This window comes from Chelmon rostratus, chromosome 16, assembly GCF_017976325.1.
Source record: "Chelmon rostratus isolate fCheRos1 chromosome 16, fCheRos1.pri, whole genome shotgun sequence".
In the NCBI taxonomy this organism is placed as follows: Eukaryota; Metazoa; Chordata; class Actinopteri; order Chaetodontiformes; family Chaetodontidae; genus Chelmon; species Chelmon rostratus.
The window spans coordinates 20,542,938-20,569,711 of record NC_055673.1 but is presented as its reverse complement, the minus strand read 5'-3'; the positions used below and the strand labels follow the sequence as shown (position 1 = coordinate 20,569,711).

Below are 26,774 nucleotides of genomic sequence, written 5' to 3'. Positions count from 1 at the left end.
AAACTTGCACTTTACCAAATTCTGTAACTGGCTCATGGCGGCAGTGGAGAACCGGTGGTCCAAAATGGCACCTGGTAAGATGGAGGCTTTACATGTAGCTCAAAGAGTAGAAGCAATGCTTTCAGGGAGCTTATTCGAGGACTGAAAAAGTACATGCATAGGCGGAAATCAGGGAGATGTACCTACATTATACTTGCTCATATTTGCTTTGTGTGGAGCACCTCAGGGCCCTGCGTGCCTGTCGTCAGCTGGAAGAAGTTGCTTTGGCGTCAGTAGCAGCTATCTTTGAACTTTAGATAAGCTCTCACTAAAATCACATACAAGTTAAAATGTCTATACAGTATTCTACAATTGTGTCTTTGTTTCCCTTTGCGTCTCTGAGATCCATGGTTCAGATGGAGACATTTGAAAACTCCCAAAGGTCACCATGCCTGGACTTCTGAGAAGCCCTTACACACGGTCACTGCAGGATGACGTCCGGAGGGTTTCAGTGAGCTGTGATGTCTCATGGGTTTTTGTAGCCAGCCGATTTCTTTCCGCTGACCATATATAAAGGTGGAATTCTGCCTATGCAGGTTGATGGATCACAAAGCCCAGGTGGCCCTGAAGGTCCCCTAGGACCAGGTGCTCCTGGGACACCGGGACTTCCTGTCTCACCACGTTCTCCATCTTTGCCATCCTTGCCAATACCAGGAGCGCCTGGTGCACCTGAGGTGAGAAAACACACGAAATGTTAAAGTTAAACTACATATAAACATGCTGACATCATTAGTGTTGTTAAGTGAGAGGAGCTGCTATGTGTGGGAGTGTTTTTCACCATCTACTCCCATTTAAACACTTCCTTGAAATAATGTTACAAAGTTACGTGGAAACATGTCACTGAAAAATCATGTTTCGTCCATCATTTTGGCAGAGGGCTCTACATACTACAATACCCATGAGGCTCAGCTGCTGTTGTCATAGTTAAAGGCACCAACCAGAGCAGAAGAGGATTGAAAACACTTCAGAGTTGCAGCTGGAAACTGGTTTAAGCAGATTTTACTTCCACCCTTGTTAGTGGTGCATGTAACAGAATATGCAGCTTATCTTAACTTCTAGTTAGGTAAGCTTTTGTGTACGTCAGGGGAAAATGCCCAAACGGAGGCTTGAAGCTCCAGAAGTTTCCACCAATACAGCGTGTGCACAACAGCAGCAGAATCATTGCAGTTTATATTTCCAGACACGCAAAGTGAGGAGGACCGAAAGTTCACTTCCACGGTTAATAAAGAGGAGCGGGGCCATTTTTCCTCTCGGTGGCGATGCGCTTTAATTATGACAAGAGTGTGGGCTTACCTGGTGCACCTGGAGCGCCGGGGCTTCCTTTGATTCCTACACCGTCCTCCCCCTTGTCCCCCTTATCTCCTTTTTCTCCAGCATCCCCTGCAGAACAGTAGAGCACAGAGAGGACTCACAAATTAATGCTGAGATGAAATGGAGAGGCATGCTGTTTTCACAGTTATGGCAATGTAATTAGGAAACTTAATGACTCCACTCTGATTCAGCCTTGTTTAGTGAATCATTGATTGTATAATGTGATGCATGGGTGATTCCCTTCCATCTGCAGAGCGCTCCACAGAACTTCTTTCAGTGTGCTGTGGCAGTGCGAGGACAAAGGCTTACTGCCAGGAGCCACAGCCTTGTTTTCAGTAAAAGCTTTATTTCATTTCTTGCCACTACATCCACTGTATTAGTTCTGGATGCTCTCCAGGAAAATAAAGCTATCACAACAGCACAGCTTATCTATCGCAGAACGGGTGAAACATATTCAGTATTTGCAAACCGCTGAAGGCTTTTCTGAAGGTTGCTGAAGCCAGCTGCTTTGGTTATCTTAAGACTGGCCTTGTTGGAGTTCAGTATTGAGGAGTGGAGTGAAAAGACTTACTAACCTTTCTTGCCTGTTGCTCCTGGAAGTCCAAAGAAGCCTGGATGGCCCTTGACACCCTTCAGCCCAGGGGCTCCTGCTGCTCCTGCCATTCCAGCTGGTCCAGGGGGGCCGGGAGGTCCTGCCGGTCCAGGAATACCAGGGGCACCAATGGCCGCTGGCTTCTTCATAAACTCTTTCATAAACTCTGCCAATTGCTCTAGATATACGAAGAAGAAATCACCTGATTAGTCTGGCCACACATGTGAAGATGCCGATGTGAGCGGGTCGAATTAAAGTGAACAAACTGCACCTTCAACAACAGCTGAGCACATCTCCCGAAGCTTCTCATCACTCACTTTTGGACCCTGTGAATAAACAAATGAACGTTAAGACAAAGAGACGAAGATTTTTTACAATTTCAGCTCATGTAGACACAGTATCCTTCATCGGGCATCCACCCTGCATTAACAGAAAACACACTGAGGCATGGTGAGAGATGGAAAAAAACTGTGGCGGATGCACTGCTCGACAGCAACAATAGCACCAGTCATAGCCATGCAACAGCTCTCTGAGGCTGCACAGCTAACAGTACTGCAGTCAGCTAACAGTACTGTGAAATGGAAGATAAAGTGTAATTTGGACGGCGATTAATTACAACATTCACTTAAATCAAATCCTTCAGACATGATTGGATAATTCAAAAGTGAGTGTATCTCAGCAAATATAGTCCCACACTGAGCAGTGGAACACCTTCACCTCCTTCACCTGCTGGAAGTGGAGGACACGGGTTATAACAAGATCTCAACCACATTGTAATGGAAACTAATTTTTTGACACCTGAGTTACAACATGTAACTCCTGCTCCTGTGGTTTTAGATTATAGGTGGTGTTAGATTGTCATCCCCAATCACATTTGATTGGATAAATTTATGGAACCATGGTTCAGAGCAAGTCATCAAAACTGTTTGAACAGGAAGAGCAAAGAGAGGGATTTTGTTATTAGAATATTCAAAAATGATTTTTGACATATTTAGCATATACCAAGACATAAATGAGCACATTTTTTTATTTCACTTTGTCTCTAAGCAGCTATGATATTTATCATGCTCAGTGTCTTAGTTCAGTGTGTTTGCATGCTAACATTTGCTACTTATGAGACTGACATTACCATCGCTACAGAAACACTGCTAGCAAGACTAACAACTATAGACTCTATGCAATCCTAGGCATTAGCTTATGAATTACATGGACGGATCATCGCAGCAAGTGTGTTCTCTTTTAATTAGTTCTCAAGTTGATCAACTATTTCTCTTCACCTTTGGCTGAACTGTCTGATCTCAGCTCCTGATGGCCACTGCTGCTACAAAGCCTGCTTCTGCTGCTGATAGTATTTACATGCTGTATAATGGCAATGTTAACACTTACAGGTAGACCTCTGGGACCAGGTGATCCAGGAATGCCTGGTTCTCCCTCCAGTCCTCGAGCTCCCATTGGACCAGCCAAGCCCTCATGGCCCGGCTGGCCCGGTCGGCCTTCGTCTCCTGTAGCTCCTCTTTGGCCCTTCTCTCCACGCTTAAAGTGGAAAAAAACAAATAAATAGGATCCCATACTGATAGAGAGATCACAACTTTCACTACTGATACAACTCAATTCCTTTTTTTATGTGTGGGGGCTCCATTAAGCTACGCAGGGTACAATTTCAACTGGTTTGCATTATTTTGGTCATATACCATGCAAGCCACTTGAAACAGCAGCTGTTACAGCACAGTGGCGGATTTATTGACTTCTATGTGAAGAGATCCTGAGGCAACAGTTTAGAAACAGAAGTGTGAGAGTTGCAGTACAGACAGCAGTCTTGTAATACCTCTCCTTTGATTCCAGTAACACCAGGAGGGCCCTGAAAACACACACAAATTAGTTGACTTCTCTCGAAACCGACACACTGAAAGATCGTTGCAGGCATGAAAACGTAGCTCCACATACCTGGTCTCCCTTGACTCCAAGTTCTCCTGCTAGACCCGGATCCCCCTGTTCACAGAAGGAACCCGGTGAATGGACCAGTCAAAGATCATTCACACGTACATTTGAAACAAATGAAAAGGTGATGATAGTTCTTACCTGACTTCCTTTTGGTCCCATTGGCCCCATAGGTCCCTACACGACACATGAAGCAACATTATGTTCATCACCTAGAGGCTCTCGTCACTGTGGATGTTTAAATGTAAAAATGGTGAAATTAGATTTGCCCACCTGATCACCTTTGTGCCCAGTGTGACCCTTCAAGCCTTTGGCACCAGTGTCACCTTTATCTCCTTTGTCACCCTGAAAATACAACATGTTTTATACATCTCTTCTATGTATTCTGAACGTTTTTTCCAATGTTTGTTTAACTTTATTTATATAGCACTTTTCATCCATTTAAAATGCAACACAAAGTGCTTCACAAGATAAAAGAATACAACAACAGAGAGAATAAAAGCATAATATGACAGACAATATCCCACTTCCAGATATACACACATGCGCTCACACAAACACTCACAAAACACACACACACATACACACACACACAGTGCTGAGACATGGCAGGGCACTGAGGAACCATGTGAGGAAACACCTATGGGACCCATCCAAACTGGGAAGCGCCACAGCCTGCGGCCACCAGGAGCGCCGCCACAGAGACCACCCAGACGCTGATGGACAGGGGCAGACTCCGCACTTAATGCAGAGCCACCCAAGTCCCTCGGGCCCAGGCAGCCTCCAAGCAACGGCCCCCGTGGGCAGACCGGGCATACACCCCAGTGTGGAGGCCCCTACATGAGGAAACACTGAAGCTAGAAATTAAAAGACTAAAGAAAAAATAAATAAATAGATAAATAACCAAATAAATTAAAGATAAAAGCAGGTATAATGCACAAAAATTAAAAGCTTTAAGAAAGTTAAAAATGTAGAGGAAAAATAGACAAATAAATAACTAATAAATAGTAAGTAATAAATAAAAGTAATAAGATTTTAAGATGTAATACTGATAAAGTGCATAACTAAGAACAAGTCATAAGAAATATAAGAAGTAAAAATAGCATAATAGAAGAATTCAAAGTTTAAAAGAGATCAGATAAAGGTCGAACCAAAAAGGTGAGTCTTGAGCCTCCTTTTAAAAACATCAACAGTCTCTGCAGTCCTGATGCTCTCCGGCAGGCTATTCCATAGTCGAGGGCCGTAATGGCTGAATGCAGCCTCCCCGTGGGTTTTTGTATTAACTCTCGGAATAATTAAAAGTCCAGTGCCGGAGGACCTCAGGACATGATATGATAAAAGCATGTCAGATAAATAAGTGGGCCCAAGACCATTAAGACATTTAAAAACTAATAAAAGAACCTTAAAATCGATCCTGAAACACACGGGGAGCCAATGCAGCAATTTTAAAATCGGTGTAATGCTTGTCATCATGTTAGTCATCTTGTGTCTATAGATTCTCTTCATTATTATCATGGACTACTTATATTACAGAGCTCTGTAAATAAGGTCTGCTATGATTTCCTGGTAATCAGTCAGTACGTGGTGGTGGTGAAAGTATTCATTCAGTAGTAGCACCACACTGTGAAAACACTGCACTACAAGGAAAAGTCCTGCATTCAAAACTTTAATGAAGTAAAAGTACAATCACCAAAATGCACTTAAAAGTTTAAAAAGTGTGAAGTGCTCTTTCCGCTGTAAAATGATCCTGTCAGTGTTTTACATCATATTCTATAAGCCCATAAAGCAACACAGAATCCTTCAGCTGATCACAAACATCCAAAATCAAAATCAGCAGATTTGGGGACAGATGTCAGACAAGTGTAAGTGTAAGACGAGTGCCTCGGAGATGTAGCAGAGTAGACGTGTACAGTTATACAGAATGGAAATACTGAAGTGCAAGCAACTCAAATTTGTATTAAAGTACAGCAGTTGAGTAAACGTACTCACCTGGATGCCTGGAGGACCTGCAGGCCCCACTGGCCCTTGTTTTCCTGTTTCACCCTGGAAATTGATTATAGATACACTTAGCACATCGACTATAGTCTACAAATAAACTTAGCAACAATGATGCAGCTGAAACCTCTAGAAAAAGTGCAACTAATATCCATTAAAGACCAACATCAATAGAAAATCAGAAACTGAAAATGAGAAACTGAAAAGTAAATGTCAACTCACGGTTGCTCCTTTGTCTCCTGGCTTCCCGTCTTCTCCTGCATTTCCAGGCTCACCCTACATGAAAACAGATAAATGTAGCTGGAATGTGACTTGCATCAGTCAAACAGCTAAACAGATGAATATGATTAGAGTGCAATAGGAGGCTTGATGGGAGACTCTTACAGTCTTTCCAGGAAGTCCAACTGGTCCGATGGCTCCCTCAGCACCGGCCTCGCCCTGAATCCACAACAGGAATTGTGTTATTCATCAAGTTTTTTGTCTATCAGCTCAGTCTGCTTGCAATGAGCGTGGTCGGTCGAAGTCTAATAGCGCAGCAATAAAAGTTTGGATGTGCAATGTGGACATGCTTCATTAAACAGGAGATGATTCCAATTACCTTTGCACCCGGGGGTCCGACTACTCCCTGCTTTCCCGGCAGCCCCTAGGAACAACGACAAGTCATATACAAAGGAAAGAAAGTGAATGTGTTGCTGCTGCCATACGCATTGCATAAAAAATAAACAACATTTTTAAATACTTACACACAAGACAAAGAGTCTGCAGCCATGTTAGTGGCTCTGTGAAGATGTACTTGCACCAAGAAGTTATCGGAATTGGGTTATCGGAAGTTTTAAATAGCGTTCACATCAATTTCCAAGTCCTAATAAGAACCAGGAAAATTCCTCTGAAAGCTCTAACTTGGCACTTCCTAATACAGCAGTGCAACTCATTGTTGGGGAGCCATGAATATTTGTATAAAATTCCATGCTATGAACTTTTTTGATTGTAGCAGTGACATTTCAGTTTGGATCAAAGTGAAGCTGTGCGATGTTAGTGTGGCTAAATATGTAGAACACAGACGGCTGTTAACTTATGTTTAATGGTTAATGTCCATAATGCTTTAAAAATGTAATGACAACAGAAACATGCACTCACTTACACATAACCTCCTTTTAAATGTCACAAGTGGAGGCTCTAAAACAGCTCGTTTTCCTACGGTGGTTTGCAAATAATTTACTATGAAAAAGTTCATGCAGGCCTATAAAATCTCTCTGCAGGACACAAAGAGGAGACTGCTTAGCTTCTCTCTGTGAGATAAGGGTTTTTCTACTGTGCTGTTTGTAGTGTCAGTTTGAGCATTACAGCCATATCTGCAGCCTCTCTCCTCGCACTCTTCCAGGCAAAGGTCGATGTGCTCTTGACATTAGATTTCCCTTCCCGCTGGCTGTTTGACTTTAATGTTTTATTTATTTGACCGGCTATGTGGCCTCAGAGAGAAGCTTGTCGTCCATTAGTTTTCCTTGGTTTAACTCACTATGCAGTACAAATAGAGCTCTTCAAAGACCAGTAATTACCAGAAGATATCATTGATGATCACTGTAAAGACTGTAGAAACACAGTGAATGAAAAATGAGGTTGGACTTACTGGAATACCCACAATCCCCCTGACGCCAACAGCTCCTGGAGTACCAGGCTCTCCCTGTTGAGTAGAAGTGCATGCATACCATAATGAACAGAGTCAGATCAGTATATTTTGGCGCATATATGCATATATGTTTTATAGAAAAGACTAGAAAACATGATTTGATCTTTGGCTACTTTTGCTTTGTCACTTTGCATTTTTCTGTTCATGAAGGTGAAGGATAAAGACAATGTTAGCATGTGACATCCAAACATTAGACTGCAGCTGAGTGCATTAAGTGATTTTTATGATGGTCGAAATATTGCATCATAGGCTTTACACCCTCAGAAGTTTACAAGTGAACTCAACATGTAAATATTATGCAAGATATTAAATACTGGAATGAAAAATATTTGCTGTTGAAAATCAGAGGTCACCTTTGCTCCATCAACTCCGGGAAGTCCATCCAAGCCATCTTTGCCAGGCTCTCCCTGCAATATCACACTACACAGTTACACCCTGTCACCTTCTAAAATATGAAGAATGAATGAGCCACAGGAAAGTTCATTCAATCCCATCAGCGTACTTACAACGTCTCCTGTGTCCCCTTTAGGACCCTTTTCTCCTTGAGCTCCCATAGGTCCCTAATCAAAGTCAGAGTTTTTAACACAAACAGATAATATTTTGCAATATAAGTTCAGAATCTTAGCTTAAGTGTTGAACTCACTTCATCGCCCTTTGGCCCTTCCACACCCTGACGTCCACGGATCCCCTCCACACCCTGAGAAAAGAGAGTCAATCAGAGGCACATCTGGACACTTTTCAATTCCAACCTGCCCCATTGCTCTGAGAGTTAATGCCAGGTAAGACCGCTTACAGGAGCGCCAGGTGGGCCGGTGGGTCCTGGGACGCCATTGAAACCAGGAGGACCCTATGAGCAGAGGGGTGCTTTTAATGCTACAAATATTTATATCCTCATCAAATGCCAGTAAATTTTCATCTTCATTTTCATTCATTTCAAATCTTTGGTTAAACTTACTCTGTCTCCCTTTTCTCCTGTGGTTCCAGGGAATCCAATGGGTCCTCTTTGCCCCTAAAATGAGAAAGAGCATTTCAAAAATATATATTACTTCCTGTTATGCAGACAGGTCTGTAAAAATATACTGAGGCAGAGGAATAAGCTTCCTCACATCATCTCCCATGCGACCCGGCGGCCCCTGAGGACCATCTGCTCCAGCTTCTCCCTGTGGCGAAAAACAAACAAGAACAAATTAATTAAATTCTGAGAACAGAGCTAATCATATTTAGCTGTTTATAGGCCGCAATCAAATCATTTACATGCTACTTATTCTTGCAATCAATCTCTTTCCATAGATATGACCTGTGACTGGAAACAGGAATCCACACAGCTGGTGCAGAGACAGTGAGGGAGGGATATCATGAACTCTTGGACGTACCTTCTCTCCGGGTTCTCCGTCCTTTCCAGGCTCTCCAGGCAAACCTTTGTGTCCCTGAAAGCAGCAATCAATTGTATTAACAATTTTACGTGATTAGATTTGAGCTTATTACTGTCAAAGCTTAAGGTTCCTGCATATTAATTATGAATTGAAACGTCTAAATGTATCCCAGAATTCCCTCTCCTACCTAAGTGGATGTTTATTTCCTGTCTTCCAAGCAGCTGCTGTTTTCCACTCTTTTTATAATACGTGACTAATACAGCCACACTGGTGCTCCTGTGAGGCTGGAGTTAAGGACGACAGTGTTTTGAACTAAATGCTCGACCGTTTACTTCCATTCATTTGGTCAATCTAAATCCTTAAATGGTCAATGACCATTTAAGGATTTAGATTTAAATTTAAGGGATTGCCTGAGTTCTAATATAAATGATAGAAATAACTTGACTAACTTAAACAATCACTGTGAACATTGTACCATGATTCATTTTTTAAAATTATTTGTCAAAGTGTGCATCAGGCAATAAAACAAAGAGTTGAGGAGATATTTAGAAATTACTTTTTTTTTATTTGGATAACAAACAGCAACCATTTTGATTTAGGAAGCTAAAGAAATTCACATGATCTTTGTCATCAGGTCCAAGTTTGCTTGTTGTGTAGGTGCGGTCTGCTGCTTGTATAGCTTACTATGAATCACGACTACATGAAACTAAATCTAAAGTGTTATGTAGTCCAAAAATAACTGTGTTTTTTTGACATTGACATTCCTCACCTTCATCCCTGGTAGCCCAGCCATTCCCTGTGGTCCAGCAGGACAGGCAGCAGGACACTGCAAACACGTTCAAACAGACAGACGGGATTGAAATGAGAGACAGGACAGTCAAACACTCAGCAAGCATGGCTGCTGCAAGGCCCCTTGACTTCAATGACTCCATTTGATCAGAAATTCACTGTCACCACTCCAATTGCCATGCATCCAGGAAACATTTGGCAGCACGTAAGACAGTAAAACACTCACAGCTTCCCCACTTCCCTCACTGCTGGCACCAGGCGGTCCCTAAAACACAGCAGAGCGACATCTAAAACAGCCGTGGGTGTTTAGATGTCCACATAAATCCACCACAGCAGAAATTCCCACAGAGGTAATGTGAAAAGAGACTGCAGCATGCAACATCATCCTACACTCGAAAACCGAGCTCAAGAAGAAATGTGTGAGGCGAGTAGAGATTACATTAGTATGAGGACTATTGGAGTTACACCACTTCAGGAGATGATCAATATGCAGCATGTAGCTGATATTGAGTTTTAATTAAAGAGCATGCAGACACTGACCATTCATTTTTGTCAAGTTCGGCATAATGCAATCAGTTGTATACTGTAGCATCTTAGATTTGACCAGGCATGCATGGTCTATGTCTATCAGAGGTCTCCACAAGAGAATGAATGGAGGGATTTAGCATCCCATTATCCAAACTCTCTTACAGAGGCTTTTTAATAACAATACTAATTGAATAATGTATGGTTACACTATACTTGTAATAATTGTTGGCATGAATATTGTCTAGCTGCAATCCAAAATATTAGTATATCAAAGGAGTGTTAAATCACTGAACTGATCTTGGTTTTGGAAACTTGAAAACATTTCACTTCTCATCCAAGGGCCTTCTTCAGTCCTACTCGGCTGGTGGGGAGTCCCAGGAACTTAACCTCTGCAGGGTCGTTATCAAGGTCATTGACACCACTTGGATCATTTCTCAGTTCTCCTGGCTGTGTGATGGAGTCGGTACAGTCGATGGAGTCACCTGGGGCCTGCTGTGAATGACAGTCGCTGGAGTTGTCACATGAGGCCAACTGTGAAGAGTTGTTTAACCACCTGGACAGCAGTAGAAGTGAAAGGACAGCATTTTGGGTGGTGTTGCAGACCTCTTTCTCTGTTGAGAGGTGGCAGTTTCTCTGTTTTTATCCTCCTTCACTCCAGCCAGGAGCACAAACGACCCAAGCAGTATCAATAACCGTGATGACGACCCCACAGAGGTTAAATACCTGGGACTTCCCACCAGTCAGTTAGAACTGAAGAGGCCCATTGGATGAAAGGTGAAATGTCCTCAAGTTTCTACAACCAAGTCCAGCTGCTCTGGATTGAACTGTCCTCTCATATCCATCCTGGATGAGTGAGAATCTTTACAGACAAATATCAGTATGTTCATATAGGCTCTCAATTATGGAAGACATAAAAACAAATTTTAAAAAGTAATACAATGAAATACTTTATAATATGTGTTTTGTATGAAATGCATTAAAAACTCATGATAAGGTAGTGTTTGCCAGCAGAGCATGGGTTAGTTCTTACCACTGGCCCTGGTGGACCAGGAGGGCCAGGAGGCCCTGCGATGCCAGGTCCTCCTCTGGGTCCAGGTGCACCCTGCAAGTAAAGGACATATTATCATAACATTTGATATCAAACGCATAAAAGCAGGCATCTGATATTCAACCAAGAACAAAATCTTGAAAACAGTTTTATATAACTTGGCACTATGTTTCGAACTATTGTCAGGCAACATTCAGATCCTTCAGTGCAGGAAATTAAAGACTGTACAAGTAAGTAGTTAGACGGTATTATCAGCAGAAGTTAGCACTCGCTCTGCAGGAAAATGTCCCATGACTGATGCATCAATGTATAAGCATCATTTTCCTGTTATAGGCAGTCAAGGTGAGGTTATCTTTAACTACCTTATATAAAGTTTAGCAAAGTTATATCCAATCTAGAGGTAAAGTCCTTCCAAAGGGTCACAGGATAAATGCTCAGGGTCGTGAGATGATTAATGAGACAGGAAACGAAAACAACAACAACTAAGCTCTGCAACACAAATCTGCATCACTTTTTTTAATCTTTGCTTTAATTGAACAATCCGACCTCTTTGAAACTCAAACTGTTATTTAAATGAAACCATGCGATAAGTTTGGATGGGAAACCACTGTTCACTGGAACTGCTAACAACTAACAGACATCTGATGGATGACGATGAAGGTTTTATCTTCAACAATTTGTTGTATTTTATATTCTTATTATATGTTTTTGACGTAAAAAAAAAGTTAACTAGGGTTGTAAAATGCATGTAGTGCAGTAAAAGTACTAAATGTACAGTATGTAGTGCAGTATAGAGTAGCATGAAATGGAAATACTCAAGTACAAGAGCTTTTAAGGACAGTACTTGAGTAAATGTACCACTGACTTTTTCAAATATCACAATCTATCCAAATGAAAACAATCCTTGTTAGTTTCGTCCTAATTTGAAGCCTAACCTCAGGCCCGATGTTTCCTTCATCTCCTGGGATTCCCGGTTTTCCTGGTGGTCCCTGTTAGACACAGACACACAGCAGCTAACACAGCAGCACATTCACTGGCAAACCACGATCCAGAATAAAACAGAGGATGAAGCAGAAACGTACAGGGGGTCCTTCGCTTGCTGGGCCCTGTGAAAGGAGGGACACATTAGATTTGGATTAACAGAAAGCACTGGTAGTTTCTTCATAAACACATACAGTGTAATTTCCATGCGTGTTTGATGAGAGATTTTTCCACTTACAGCAGGGCCGGCAGGTCCAGGAAAGCCAGGAAGTCCCTGCAATCATAACAGGGAAAAAATTATTGCCATTGTTCTAGTCTTTATAACTAAACGATTTTAAAGTGATCTAAATGGTTACTCACTCTCTCGCCTACAGGCCCTCTGGGACCCATTGGGCCAGGTGAGCCCTGCAGACAACAACAACACACAATCACACACAGGCAGCACAGGCAGGTATTACAAAGAGTGTCTGTCAGTGGATGAGGTGATGTTTCCTACAGCAGCTCCTGGAAGACCGGGCAGGCCTCTCTGTCCAGGAAGACCGATCTCCCCCTGCTCCCCTTTGCTGCCCTGGGAAACAGACACAACAGGAATAAAACAGGTTTATCTTCTTCCTGCATCTCTCTGCCCTGTTGCTAAGATACACAGCGGCAGTGACAGTCAACATTTAATCAATGAAAGGTGGGCCACTCTTGTTGTTTCTTCGCCGAGCTCCTGTAAGGCTAAGCAGATAACAAATGGGTTGGCCGGGAAAAGAGCAGCGATAAATGGCGGCGGCGGCGGCGGCAGTAGGCATGTTGCCTCCAGTTAGTCCTCAGGCTTAATCGGTAATTATCAATATAAAGTTTCAGGTCTGTTATGCATCAGTGCAAATACACCATGTGGTGCTATTTGTGTTCATGTGTGAGAAGAATGACTCTTAACGGAAATAAGATGCATTAAAAAAAAAAAGATTACATAGAACAGCAACACAATTTTAGCCAAAAAGAATGCAGGATCTCTGCACTGAGTTCAATGCCTGCGTTCAGAATCACATACTAACACCCTATTAATACGTATGATGCCAAAGAGTATGTAGTGCCTTTCAACTGCACAGTGTATGGATTTTCTGCATGCGAGAAATGCCCAAATGTGTGCTGGACCAGCGAGAATTTGGCATGAGTTTACTGGATATTCAACCTCCCCACAATGCATTGTGTCTCTGCAGCAGTAGCAGCAGTTAGCCGTTACTTCAGCAACAAGTGAAGCTACCTGTGTATCAGGAAACTCCATAAATCACCAAAAGTTGGAGGACATCAGAGGGAAAATCATCTCCATATATAATAATATTAATAATAACATAGCATAATAATTATTACTATAATTACTATCATTATATTTTCTGGATTATTACATACCAGTTTAGCTCAGACTGATGTAATGTTGTCATTGATACAGTCATGTGATGGAGAGAAGACAGAAAACACTGGCATATGACATACTTAATCATTCAATTAGGCAGTGCAGTACATACTGTCTGAGTATGCAGTAGGCCGTATGTTAGCATGTGTATGTCTTTTCAGTTGATAATAGTATATGATAGCAGTTGCTACAACAGATCTGTGGTCCTGAAACTTCAGATTCCTCACCAGATTGGCAATTTATTTTTGCAAACCCTGCATTAGAAGCAAACAAATGGCTTCAAACTTCCATCTCTCGTGGCTGGAAAGTGCTGTAGCTTGCCTGTTCGCAAACAGACTAAATCAGCAGTCTGTGACAAATTGACACGACTTTGTGTCATGCATTTTTGTAATCCTGGAAGACAGGTGTATAGAAAAGAGGAACTCCAGAAAATCCAGTGTTCTTCTTCTCCGTAGACGTGTACCCACTGGAAGTAAGGGCTGCGCTTTGTGGCCCACCACTACATCATTGTTTCTTTGTCAGTTTTTAAGCCAATCACTATGACATTCTGTGGCTGCTTGAACACAGAGCTAAAGTGAATGCTGTCCCTCAGGTGTTACATGACAAACAAAAAAATGCACAGAGAGGGTGAGAATGGATCAGCAGTGTTTTGTCAGGACATCATTTAGCATTTCATACTTACAGGAACACCTGGACTGCCAGGAGAACCAGGAAGACCCTGGAGAGACGAATAAAACGACATAGTTACAGAACACATGAAGACATACAGAGAGATATGGTTGCTTTGTGTTAATAGAAATGACTGAGACAATAGTAGAAAGAATGTTTGTATAAAGAACTTACATCTCTTCCATCTCGGCCGTTTTCTCCTGCAGGCCCTCTAGGGCCCTCTGGGCCAGGGGCTCCAGGGGGGCCTTGGACTGATTTGTCAGGCTGAGCATGGAGGCAACCAGTTAGCAAATGACAGTGCAAACTATGAACATAGCTTTTAATGAAAAAAGATACACATTTAAGAAAAGGACTCAAATGAAGTGGAATAGTTGACATCATAAACGTTATTGGATATACTGTGTAAGTGTATGTGTCTTTTTATAGCCTGTGGACGTGTTTCTAATGGACGTTTCAGGTATGATTTTATTTATCTAGTCTGTGCCAAGTTGATTAACAGTCCTTCACATGTGAATTAGTGTAGAAATGTATGAATGGCTAACCTACACAACTCTAAAAAACAAATAAAACCACCATAAATTAGATTAAATTAGATATAGAACAAAGCAATGAGGTAATTAGGCAACCAAAGCACTGAAGTAGATTTAGGCTTAAATATCAAAAAGCAAAAGGAAAGTAGAGTAGATCAATAAATACCTCAGCATTGGCATACATCTGAAGAAGCAAGAGAAATCAGATAAAGGGAGAGTTAGTGAAAGTAGTCACACCACCCTCACCAAAAGTGACAGCAGAAGCGCACCGGTTCATAATCATAGTAGTGAGTATATCATGCTGTCATTTATACAGCCCACAGAACCAACACTCCCCATGTACAGGACCACCTCACAGCTGGATGCAGGAATGTTAGCCTGAAATCTAATAGAGAGCACCAGGCCAGGAAATCATTCCGTCTACAGCGGGTAGGAATATTTGCATCTGGATACGAGGGACTGAATAAAAGCAATCACACTGCAGACTTTGTTCAGAATGAGATATGAGACAGCAGAGCAGAATTTTCATCCTTGGCTACCAGTGTTTCTGTCAGGCAGAAATCTCACGAATTATGCTAAGGCCAAGACTAAAATGATAGATAATATTTAGTCATAACTGTCATGAACCTTGCACAGCCCCATGCAATGTGTGCAGGTTTTCATTTCAGGGTAGCATTGACCTAACTCTTGCAAATCAGTCTCACCAGCAATCAGATACTTTCTCACTGATTTCCAACTAGTTTTGACTGTTTAATGACCTCTAACCACCCTCATGCTGAATGAATTCCTATGTTTATGATCCTTTGAGCAATAATCTATGGACAAGATGGTCCATGTGATGGTTAAAACTGCTGTGTGTTGGGAAGAGTGCACTATATCAAATAAATTTGGGTGTCATTTGATTGAATGATGGACTTTCAAAACAAATTTGCCCGTTGTAGTGCCGATTCAGGTATCAGCTCAGGATCCTGCTTCATACATGTACAGAAATGAGAGGAAACAGGAGAGGGGGCGGGGGGAAACGACAGAAAGAGGCGGAGATCCTGGTGAGCTCTGAGCTGAACACAAACACACAAGCGGTCTCCAGGACATACAGTTGGTCCGTCTACTTGCAGCTAGATTACATCTAATGTCTGTGCAAAATAAAGAGTTTGGTTTAGATGTAACCATGCGAAACTATGTTGCTGTGTGTGGCGTGGGGGGCCTGCACATGCTGCATTCTGTGCTGAATACAAACGAAACGGTAACCTCAAGAGTCTGGCAGGTTGGGCTTCTGAGCTCACACTTTTCATTTGATCAAACTTCCACTTTGTTATTAAAGTTTGCCAGTTTGTGTTTTGGCTCCATGCACTGAGCCAATGAGATCATGTCTGCCTGGTCCTTAACACCTCTGCCTCCAAGAAATGTTTGTAGAACTACAAATGCAATCTGCTGTTTGATTAAAAGAGAAAAAACTTGCAAATTGTTCTGGATGAACGTCAACCTCTGGATGTACTGAAGGAAACTGCTTGGCAAAGTGCCTATTTCAGCCTTTCTGCCCTGTTTTCTTCCAGTGCGCTGGAAGCTCCATCAACCTGAAGAAAACCACAAACCACAGCAGATGCTGAGCAGATCCGAGCCCTTGTTACTGTACCTCAGTGGCAGGCAGCTCATTGCAGCTCTCTCTCTGGGCTCTCTTTGGGTCACAGTGAATCAACATCCACTGGAGTTCAAACTGAAAAGACACGCTAATGTTACTACAAATATAGTACTACATTTAAATTTTCAGATGTGACATTGACAGAGAATGTTGAAGTGCCTTCTCATGGTTCAGTTTTTTCTTTGTGGTTTCGAATCAACCAATCCTCTACGGGTGGTTGAGCTTGATTTTTACACCAATGCTATTTTCTGCAGGGATTAAGTTTTCCTTTTTTCCCCGCTGGAACCCAGCTGAGCAGCTTTGCTGTGACAGCAGCACTTTAGCATTATAGCCGAGCTCAGCACACACATAAACCTGAGCGTGTTTGTTCGCAGAAAGCACCGTCTGATGATGGAGCTTGTAAGGAGAGTGAGCGAACATGATTAAATACAGCCGGCAATTCTCCATCCTTGCTTACCACTACGGAGGCGTCGGGATCAGCATCCAGCCTGCCAATAAGAGTGTCTCCCTCTGTGTTGATTGGGCCTTTGCCCTTGATGGGTTTCTGATCCACAGGCTGGCAGTCCACATACAGAGTGACCTGGTCGCGCTCCACGCCGATCATCACCTTGTGCCACTTGGTGTTGAAGAGCACAGAAAGGCCGCGGAAGGCGACGGTCTGCAGGTTTCCATCGGCGCCCATCAGGAAGTACTCCAGCGCCTGCTGGTCGCCGTTCAGCCTCAGCCCGGCTTGCTTGTTGCCTTCCTCGTCCACTATTTGCCAGACGTTCCACACCTTGTTCACTGTGTTCTTGATCATGCGGAAAGTCGCCATGAAGGAGTACTCGTCAGGGAAGCCACGAGGAAAGTTCAGCCTGAGAGGGATATTAAGCACAGAGGCTCCAGTCAGCTCAGGGATAAGTAAATAAAATGCTCCTTCGTTAATCACACAGCAGGGAAGTTTGCAGTGTTACAGCAGCAAAGGGGATAGTGTAACAGCAAAAGCATCAGTAATAAAAGCGAGATATGATAAATAAGTAAACAATATAATCCATAAAACTGCTGTCAGAGAGTCGTGCCTGAGGTGGGACATGCTGCCCTTCCTCCCACCACCCACATTGGGGTGAGGGGGCACAGAGCGGGCCTTCTTAACCAGTCTGCTCTGGCTCAGCAGTCGAGACACTGCTGCCCCAGAGACTTCTCCACAGAAGATGGTGGCTGGTGCAACCACAGAGTCAAAAAGGTCCTCTGGAGACCCCCCTGCACTCCGAAAGAGTCTTCCCAGCAGATACAGGGTATCTGGGTAGATCCAGTTCGTCAAACTCAGAATTTAGCTTCAATGTGTTTTATTGAATGACACTCAAAGGAAAAGCTCAAAGATATCTCTCAACCAGCCAGGTCACATTCTCAAAATATATTTAATGTCAAGGTTAAAGTGTGATAACAAAATAAACCCCATTTAGCAATCATCAGGTCACCATTCAAGAGGTGGATAAAAATAACTTAAAAGCTAGCTATCGCTGTCTTTGAAGGTCAAGCACAAATAAATTTAAGCTACATCCTTCAAAGAGAGGTTTTAAGGCATGCTATTATATCACAAATGAGACGCTATGAAAGAGGCTGCCGCTGCGCATAAATCACTGCTCCAGTTACAACATGCAGTCCTGGTTAGCGTCCACAGTCTGGTGCTTTCTGCGTTTTTAACGAGCCAGATTCTCAGTAGGTGGTGCATTAATAGATGGGCGCTGCAGCCGAACTTTTACCATCTTGTAAACGATCAAGGTGAGGCAATAAAAAAAGCGTTTCCTGTAAGCCAGTAAAACAAATGAAGACCACGCTCTGGCTTTGCCCGAGGTGAAAAAGTCTCAAGTATGTGCTGCGTTTGGCCCGCAGCGAAAAGGGAGGGAGCGTGGCTTAAAGCTTGCTGGTAGGGACAGACTTCAAAGCACAATCTGTGCCCCTGGTCCTGCAGAGGAAATAAACACGTATTTACATTCAGTGTGACGGGCCCAAGTGGTGTAGATGCAGGGTGCCAGCAGGTTACATAACAGCTTCTAAGGGAAGCTGGTCTGCAGGAGCAGATTAGCCAAAAACAGACTGGAGCAGGCACACTGGGAAACACCAGGAGACATATTTGGTTATGTAAAGAGGTAAAGCCTTAACCTGCACACTCTGTACTCAAGCTTTTTGACATTGTGCCTTGAATAGCATGTCTTTAACGTTTGTTAAAGAAAGTGCAAAATGACTCTATTTCATACTATTTTGAGACTGGGCGAAGTGTGAAGCTGCCCCAGGAGCACAGACCTTAAAGGGCCCCGAAACCCCAGGGTTCACCGTGTCATCTGGTTTGTGGTAACTCGATTAGCTGAAACCATACGGGCACTTTATTAATTGTACACATGAAGATCAGTTCTCATCTACTGCTCATCTACTTGGCCTGTCTCTCAGGGGAGCTTTCTAAAATTAGCCCTGATGATGTCATCGCTACACATTTGTAACCTGCGCTACAAGACGTGAACATTTACCAGGCACTGAAGGTCTAATAAAGATGCTACTGAGATGCATTGTGGGAAATGCAGGATCAAGCATTTAAAGAGCTTGACTCATACTCGTGATTAAAGTAAGGATATCTCAGCCTCTGCGGCTTCAGTATTGACCATTTTGTTGTTTTGTCCTCTTTTGCACATCTCCCAACTCGATGGACTTGCGACAAAAAATAGCTGAAGTACATCTTTAATAATAATATCAGCAAAATCATGAGAACCCTTTTGCGAGTACAATAATTGTATAGATTATAAAATGCTCATAATGGCCACCGGTTGAGGTGCTCGTTTTTGCCGTGTAACAGCCCAACAAATAAAGGCATTCAGTTTACAGTAATATACAAAAGAAAAGCAGCAAATGTGAGTACAGTTGGAAAACTGTAACTACTGGATATTTGGCCATTTTCTCATTGCAAATCCCTTAAAGGGGCAATTCACCAACTTTGCCCTCCTTTGGAGTTTTGTCAAGCCAGAAAAAGTTACCCTGATGACGTCATAGTGATGTCACCACGTCCATCTCAGCCTCAGCTTGAAATGACAAATTCATAATTTAAAGCATTTGTTACATCTGGAGGTGTAGAATTTGAAAGATGTGGATCTTTTCCAGGCATCTAACAGAAAGGATGTGATTGGTTGCATTGTGGGAAATGTAGGATTCAGTGTTTGTAAAGTTTGACTGATTTTCGGGATATTAAGTCTCGGCCTGCTCCTGATTTGGATTCTGAATTTGATTCTTGGAAGTCATCCGACTTTATAAAAGTGAAATATTGAATAACTTCCTGCCTTCCCTTTTAAATTGATTAACCCCTTCAAAGACTGCAATTAATTTCCTGGATTATTTGGTTAATCATTACTTTTTCAAAGGACATGAGGCGTCTCAATGGGGCTCATAGCATATTTTCACCTCAGCCATGTTGCTACAACTAACCTTTAATTACAAACTAAAGAAGATCTTAACAGGAAGCCAATGCTGTCTTTTTTCAGTGTACAACTTTAAAGGAGTATGTGCAACAGAAGATAAAGCATTAACAAAAAGACATGGTGAAAGACGTGTCTTTGCTATACATTTCCTGTAGATACACAGGGCTTCAAGCAGGGTCCTTTCATGATCCCACACTACTTACACACATACACAAAATGCCTCTTAGCCCGCCTTTGTGTCTAAGAGATGCCAAATATGTTCAGACATGTTTGTCTTTACCAATTATATGCTGCTAGCCATGCAGTAACATCTGTGCCGGACCTGTAATAATGCAACACCTGCATCAGGAGACCACTGCTGCCTCTCCACACGTGTGCATTTTTATCGGTTTTCTTTTAAACCCCCTTTACTGTACTTACATGGTTGGAATTTGGAAGTTGGCCTCCCTGTCGAGACGGTAGGCCACCTGGAGGGGAGTGGAGCCGTCCACCTTCCTCACACCTTTCAGAGGGATCACATCCAGCTGGAACTGGGTGATCAGATCAAAACCTATGAAGGATAATATATGATGCGTTAAAGAATCATTATCATTATCATCGACTATGGGAGGGAAAAGTGTTATGATTCAGGAACAAAAGGCTACTACATTTACAGGACCAAACATTACCGGGAGTTAAATGCTTTTATCTCTAAGAATAATTCATTTTTAAGTTATTGGGATCACAGTAAACAGCTTGTTTGGTTGAGATCATTTGTACTGCATGAGCTCGATAAAAAGTAAAAAAGAGAAAAGTCAGACAATCACCAAAGTAAAAAACAGAAACAAAATAAGAGATAACAGTGAATCCAGTGCCAAATAAACAACTTTACTGTTTAACGATGCATTACTGTTTCAAACCACAGAGCAGAGTGTGTGCACATGTGTTGAGGAAGTGAACTGTTTGAAACAGGGCAGTGGTGAGCAATTACAATCTTGCTGAGCTCAAATTGTTCCAACTGAAAATCTGTAAAGCCCGAGTGGAACATTTTATTTAGCTCATTTGAAATCTAAAGGTGTCTTGAGGCATTAGACAGCCCACCCTTTTCAACGAATTAAACCTACCACCTTCCTTTGTATAGTCCATTTTCTCTTTCAGGGACTCTCCAGACTCACGCTTGTGGTTTTACAACAGCTTCCACTGCTGCCTACTTCTGTTAGAACACAACCCAATGGCAGATCATTACCTGGAAGGTCATCTTGTCCGCTCCTCATTGGTGGGCAGACGGTATCACCATCCAATCGGTTGAGGTCTAGCTCTGATAGGACAAAAAAAAAAAAAAGGAAAAAAAATGTAAAAAAGCAATAATCTTGTTAGACCTGTTCCTTGCTGAATTTGACAAAAACAATATATCACCTTTCAGTTTAATTCGGTTGGCGTATTCCAGGAGACAGATACAAGGAAACAGCAAGGTCTTTAAAGTCAGAGTGGATTAACATCACAACGCACTGTGCTGCATTTTTAATGTGAGTTTCTCTTACAACTACGCTTTGTTTCACATATTCCAAAGCACGAACACAGACTAATTAACATAGCCTTTGAGATTTATGATGCAGACTGTTTAGACACCTCTTGTGATCCGAACGCGACATCCGACACGAAAACATAACATTGATAAACGCGGCAGCTGCTGTTGCATGACTGTGGCCAAAGCCGTATGTCATCGGAGACGTTTCACTACAAAAGGTCAATCCGGCAGGTGAGCCGCTTTCCTTTTCATTTATGTGTATGATTTATCAAGATTGACGGCTCCTTTGGTGGAAACTGCAACCTGCCATACATCACGCTGCCATCTGATTTCAGCTTTCACCATTACTGTGTCTGAGATTTTTTTTTTAAATCAATACCTTTGTGTTAGCAGAGATTTTCTTTTATTATTCTACAAAATAAAAGCGTGTTTTTTCATTGCAATTAATACAATGGTGATAATATAAATGTGTCAATGCAGGTCCCGAGACATGTTTAAAACAGCCCTCATGGACTTCACTGTCCTGGGGTATTTCGTGCAGTGGAAAATCAATTCCTGAGATGTGTCAGAAGAGGGCACTGTGCCTGAGTCGCCACACTGCTGTTACGAAGGGGAAAAGCCTCTCAGAAAACTCCATGGAACAAGGCTGGTGACAGCCAGAGGGCCTCCCCAGTCAATAACCTGAGTCAGCTCATTTACAGTGAACAGCGTGAACACAGCACATCTGGAAGCCGTTCCCAGATCCCACATAACTGCTGAGAAATGAGATCAAGTGGTGAGACGGTATTTATAATCCCGTATTTACTACCACTAAACACTTATCTGACTGTGCATGCGGGCCTCAAGTTGTTAAAGTTACTGCCTGCCGCAGCATTACACCCTTAGAGCCAGTCATTAGTGCAACGAGCGGGAGATGAACCACAATTAAGATGTCACGTGCAGCTGCATGTGTGCGCCGCGACAGCGAGGCAAATTTCAAAAAGCAGCACACCTACTGTATCCAGCACCGACTGCGCGTCCAGGTTCGCTTTATTATGTCCCCAAACAACAGAGAATGGGCTCATTGTGATTATCAGAGGGGACATTTAATCTGATATAATCCTACAACACAGACCAGCACAGCGTGTCTGCTGTTTCTGGCCGTTCCTTTGTGAGTCGTGATAAAGGGAATGACCTAGCAACGGTCAACATGCGGGCATTAACGCGTAACCCGAGTCTTCTTTGTCTGTGTTTACTAGACAAACAGTTTCACAGTAACGGTGGCATTCATGCAACACACACTGATTTTCTGATGCGTCAATGATTGTGCATTGCACGGTGGGTGACTTACGTCCGAGTGCTGGAGCAAGAAGGAGGGAAAGCAGAGCCATACAGACCGGGGAGCACGACGGCATCGATGGACGCCACGCTGGCTTTCTGTTCAGGAGTGATGGAGAAAATCAGTATTCAGTCATGCGTCTCATTCTCTTTGACAGTTTCTTTGAGTCTGAATCAATGAAACACCACTGGGACGACATGGAGCACTTTGCTGGTGTCCTCTGTGCTCATTCTGAGGACGCCAGCATGAAAAAGTTTACACCGTTCCTTCAAACTCTTCCAGTGAAAATAAAAAAGATTACTGTAAGTGCAATATGACAGTCAGCGCTAAGTGAGAAAGTCATAACATCACATGGAGGTGGAACAGTTGTTTGAAAAAACACAACAATACAGTTTATTACTTGAATAAGACAAGAACACCCAATTATTTGTAGATGTTTTCTGATCCATTTCAGTACAGATCCCACGTGGTCTATTATCATTTAAGCTAAACACCAATTTATATTGGAGGAGTTTTAGCCATGGAACTGCTGTTTAATGGCGTGTTAATATGACTTTGCTAAACTTAGCTTTTCTTTTTTAGGTCATTGTTTGGTTTTACGGAAACTTCACTGTTTCGGTTCACTGTAGCCAGCTTGCTGAGCACCACAGACACAGTTGGAGAGTAGCCCTAGAGCTTAGCAGCTAATGACCCAGATATTTCCCTTAGCAGTTGGTGGAGACCAAAAACTGAGCTATAAGGAGACTAAAGACTTACATTCATCAAGAGGACCCAATTCTAAATGAATGCTAATGTTGCGCTGTATCTGCTGGATATAGATATTTGCTAACTTCTGCCATGTCAATATAAGGTGATGACATGTCAATGTTGTGTTCACAGCTTGTTTGTGATGCAACCACATGGTTAAAAATCAATGTAGATTATTATATTATCTTCATCATAAAGAAGATTAGCAGGCTAGCTAAAAACTAGCTTGACTGGTTTGAGATTAAATCATCATCTTGGTCATCCAAACCATCGAGACTTGTCAGCCTCTTCACTGCTTGCCTTTAATGGGTGCCATTTAATTTTACTTAGCAAGACGGGCTGATTTTCATTGGCCCCGCCCATACAGGTCTAATTAAACCAGATCATTTCTGCCCTCTGAGCACTCAAGTTAAGGGGGGACTGGGCTTTTCACCAAAACTCCAGATAGCTTTCTTTTGCTGAGGACGTTAATCACTACAAGCCTTCCAAATCCATTACGTTTCTTGAATACAAACATGGCTATTATTATTCATTAATAAGTGGAGAGATTAAGTGGAGGTGTGGGTATCTGCTCCACTCAAGTAACCTAATATCTGCATGTGCACTTTTATGTACTGGAGACGGTAGATGATAAATGACAGCAACAGCCCTGCAGCTCTTCCAAGGTGATCTCACACAGCAGTGCAAAGCCGTAGTACATTTCGTCCACACTTTCACCAGCATTAACACAGTCTTTTCCTTTTAGCTCCTTTTATGTGTGTCCTGAGATGTGACAGGTAACTGCGGGACTCCCAAATCCATCATGAGCATGACTGATGGTGATGGTGAGGACTCTTTTCTAAAGGCAAAGGCTGTTCCTCATCAATCTGAGAAATGAATGATGTCGGGGTGGTGTTACTGAGGGCGTAAACCATCTTCACTGTGTCAACTCGCTTGCAAATGCGCATGCTTGCTTGAGGATTGTATGTGTGTGAGAGAGAGTTCACTGTCATAGAAATTACTAATGGCTAAGTCAGCAAGGTTTCAGTTCAGAGGAGGCGTTGGGCTCTAACATCATGCCCTTCACGTTAAAGGAGCATCTTCAGAGCCCCAGTGGGATTGGCTGTGTGCCTTCCACGCCGATCCATCGACAGTCTAGACCGGTGCAACAACACGTCACTGATGAAATGTGACAAGAGGGAAGCTTTTGCTGCTGAACCCTTCAAATTTACAAACCCATAGTTATCGGAAATGAGTTGGTATTTTGGGGAATAAGCTAGTCGGCTTTGTTGCTGAGAGTTAGATGAGAAGCTCAATAACACTCTCATACTTGTCTGTTAAAGACTGTATGGGGCTACAGTCAGGATACAGTTAGTTTGACTTAGCAGAGGTAAAATTATCCACAATTTAAGGCACAACCTGTCTATTTTCTGGGGCCCAGTTTCAGATATCTAAGACTGGTCAGTAGAGTTAGGCCAGTCTTACTCAGAAAAAGTATATCACAACAAAAAAAAAAAGAGACTTATTTTAGTCATAGCTAGCATAAACTAGCTCTGCTAGTTTATGCTAATGGATGGATGTCAGTGTGAATGGATGTCAGTGGTTTGACACAGTTAGCCATTGTTTTGACTTGAAAAAAGTCTTAATTGAACCCATATTTATGGCAAAGTGGTCCTATTTAAGATAACGACAAGAGCTAGACTTGTTTGAGCAACGGATGAACACAGAAATCTTAAGGTGACTATTCATTTACTTTACGCCATCGTGAAAGCCTATCTTTGTGAAAGCAGATATTTAATGGACAGACATGAAAGTGTGATCAATCTTCTCATCTAACTCTCGACAACAAAGCATATTTTCTAACATTCAAACACTTTCCTTTAACAGAGGTAGCTATGAACATAAAGCAGATGAACACTGACATAGACCAAATAAAATCAACAAAATGCGATGTACTTTGTCTTCCTTAAAGAATCTTCTCTAATACACTACCACAATATTTAGTCGCACCTGTAGCTCAGTGTGCAACAACTGTGTTTTTTTCTTTGGTATAAAATTAATACAGTTCTTTTCAGGCGATATCTTTCCTCACTCTCAGACTAGTACAACAACCTTGCAAAAACAAACATTTACTGTAAGTGTAAATGTGTGTAATATGCATCCTACAAGGCGAAAGGTCCTATTTTAGAGTTGTGGTTTCACACACAAACACACACTGCTGCCACACTTCAAAGGTGAAGAAAAAAAAAATCCTCAAACATACTCAAGTACATATCCCATCATGAAATCAGTCGAGTCAATTAGGTAATGACATGTCATCTTCTTTAATTCCTGACATTCATCAACATTTGATGGGACTTTCCCTTCGCTGCCACCCATGTTTTGATGTCCCATAGGTGCTCCCAGAAAGCTGAGAGGAAGCCAACACACCTGGCATGATTTCTGCTCTCTCATTTGTCTTAATTAGCCCAGTGGATCTCTGCTGAGCACGGAGCAATCAGCTGTCCAGTTCAGTCATGTTAAAGTTGATTGTCACAGCAAATGTGAGGACAACGACACTGAGCTAGAGACGTGTGAAAATGTCTTAACAGACGGCGATGCTGTAGGCGTTTATCAAATATTAATTCAGTCATTCAGGCTTTGTCCCAGCAAATTAAATGGAAACACTGAAAGGCTAAAGACCGGAAGCTTGGTGTTTATCACTTAAGAGCTTTTCCCCCTTTTACTTTGTTGAACTGTCACACAGTCGAGGTTTATGGGCTGCATGTGTGCGTGTGTGTGGGCCAGATTAAAAGGCAAATGGCCGGCTTCTTTAATCTACGCTTAGCTACAAATCTTATTGCACCCATGAAGTCAGTGAATTATCAGAACGCTGGAAAATGTAAATGTGCCCAGCTTCTCCGTGAAGATTAAAAATCCATCATTAGTAAACACCCAGTCTGAAATGGGTCCTCATCATGATGGAAATGACGCGAAAAGCTCAAAGACAAAAGGTCTGCTGATGAAATTGAACATGAGAGTTTTACCTCATCAAACCAGAGCTGTGGAAGGCCATGTTTCACTCCCCTCCGTGACGAGAGACAGACAGGCTCAGCGATGAGGCACAGTGGTGAGATGCAGGAGCAGAAGGAGCCACAGACATGAAATTCCCCCCTGAAGTCAGTCCTACCTGCGCATGTTGAGGACTGACTGAGAGACGCCGAGCAGGGGATGCTCAAGCATTTTCTGAGGACACATAAAAGTTTGTTCAATGGGTTCCCAT

The 26,774-nt window shown here is 42.4% G+C and overlaps 1 protein-coding gene across 1 annotated transcript; it reads right to left on the bottom strand.

The window, feature by feature from the left end:
• Positions 1–505: 505 nt before the first annotated feature.
• Positions 506–26,567, bottom strand: LOC121620131 (collagen alpha-1(IX) chain-like). Its single transcript, XM_041956081.1, has 38 exons — positions 26,539–26,567; positions 22,799–22,884; positions 21,187–21,258; positions 20,382–20,511; positions 16,976–17,372; positions 16,513–16,593; positions 15,046–15,063; positions 14,524–14,613; positions 14,363–14,398; positions 12,778–12,849; positions 12,642–12,686; positions 12,520–12,555; positions 12,383–12,406; positions 12,236–12,289; positions 11,283–11,354; positions 9,951–9,989; positions 9,705–9,761; positions 8,936–8,989; positions 8,669–8,722; positions 8,518–8,571; positions 8,356–8,409; positions 8,206–8,259; positions 8,069–8,122; positions 7,916–7,969; positions 7,503–7,556; positions 6,474–6,518; positions 6,260–6,313; positions 6,098–6,151; positions 5,870–5,923; positions 4,154–4,225; positions 4,022–4,057; positions 3,887–3,931; positions 3,768–3,800; positions 3,329–3,475; positions 2,214–2,268; positions 1,926–2,120; positions 1,333–1,419; positions 506–708 (listed from the first exon to the last, which is right to left on the bottom strand). The coding sequence occupies exons 1-38, from the start codon at positions 26,565–26,567 to the stop codon at positions 506–508; spliced, it is 2,850 nt and encodes a 949-aa protein (XP_041812015.1).
• Positions 26,568–26,774: the final 207 nt, after the last annotated feature.

Bases quoted from the DNA above. Each gene is read 5' to 3' on its own strand.
- LOC121620131 (XM_041956081.1), bottom strand. From the start codon at position 26,567: ATGGCCTTCCACAGCTCTGGTTTGATGAG. The intron at 3,932-4,021 runs GTAAGAACTATC...TTCTGTGAACAG, and splicing joins TGGGACCAAAAGGAAGTCAG to GGGGATCCGGGTCTAGCAGG. The intron at 3,801-3,886 runs GTATGTGGAGCT...GTGTGTTTTCAG, and splicing joins TTGGAGTCAAGGGAGACCAG to GGCCCTCCTGGTGTTACTGG.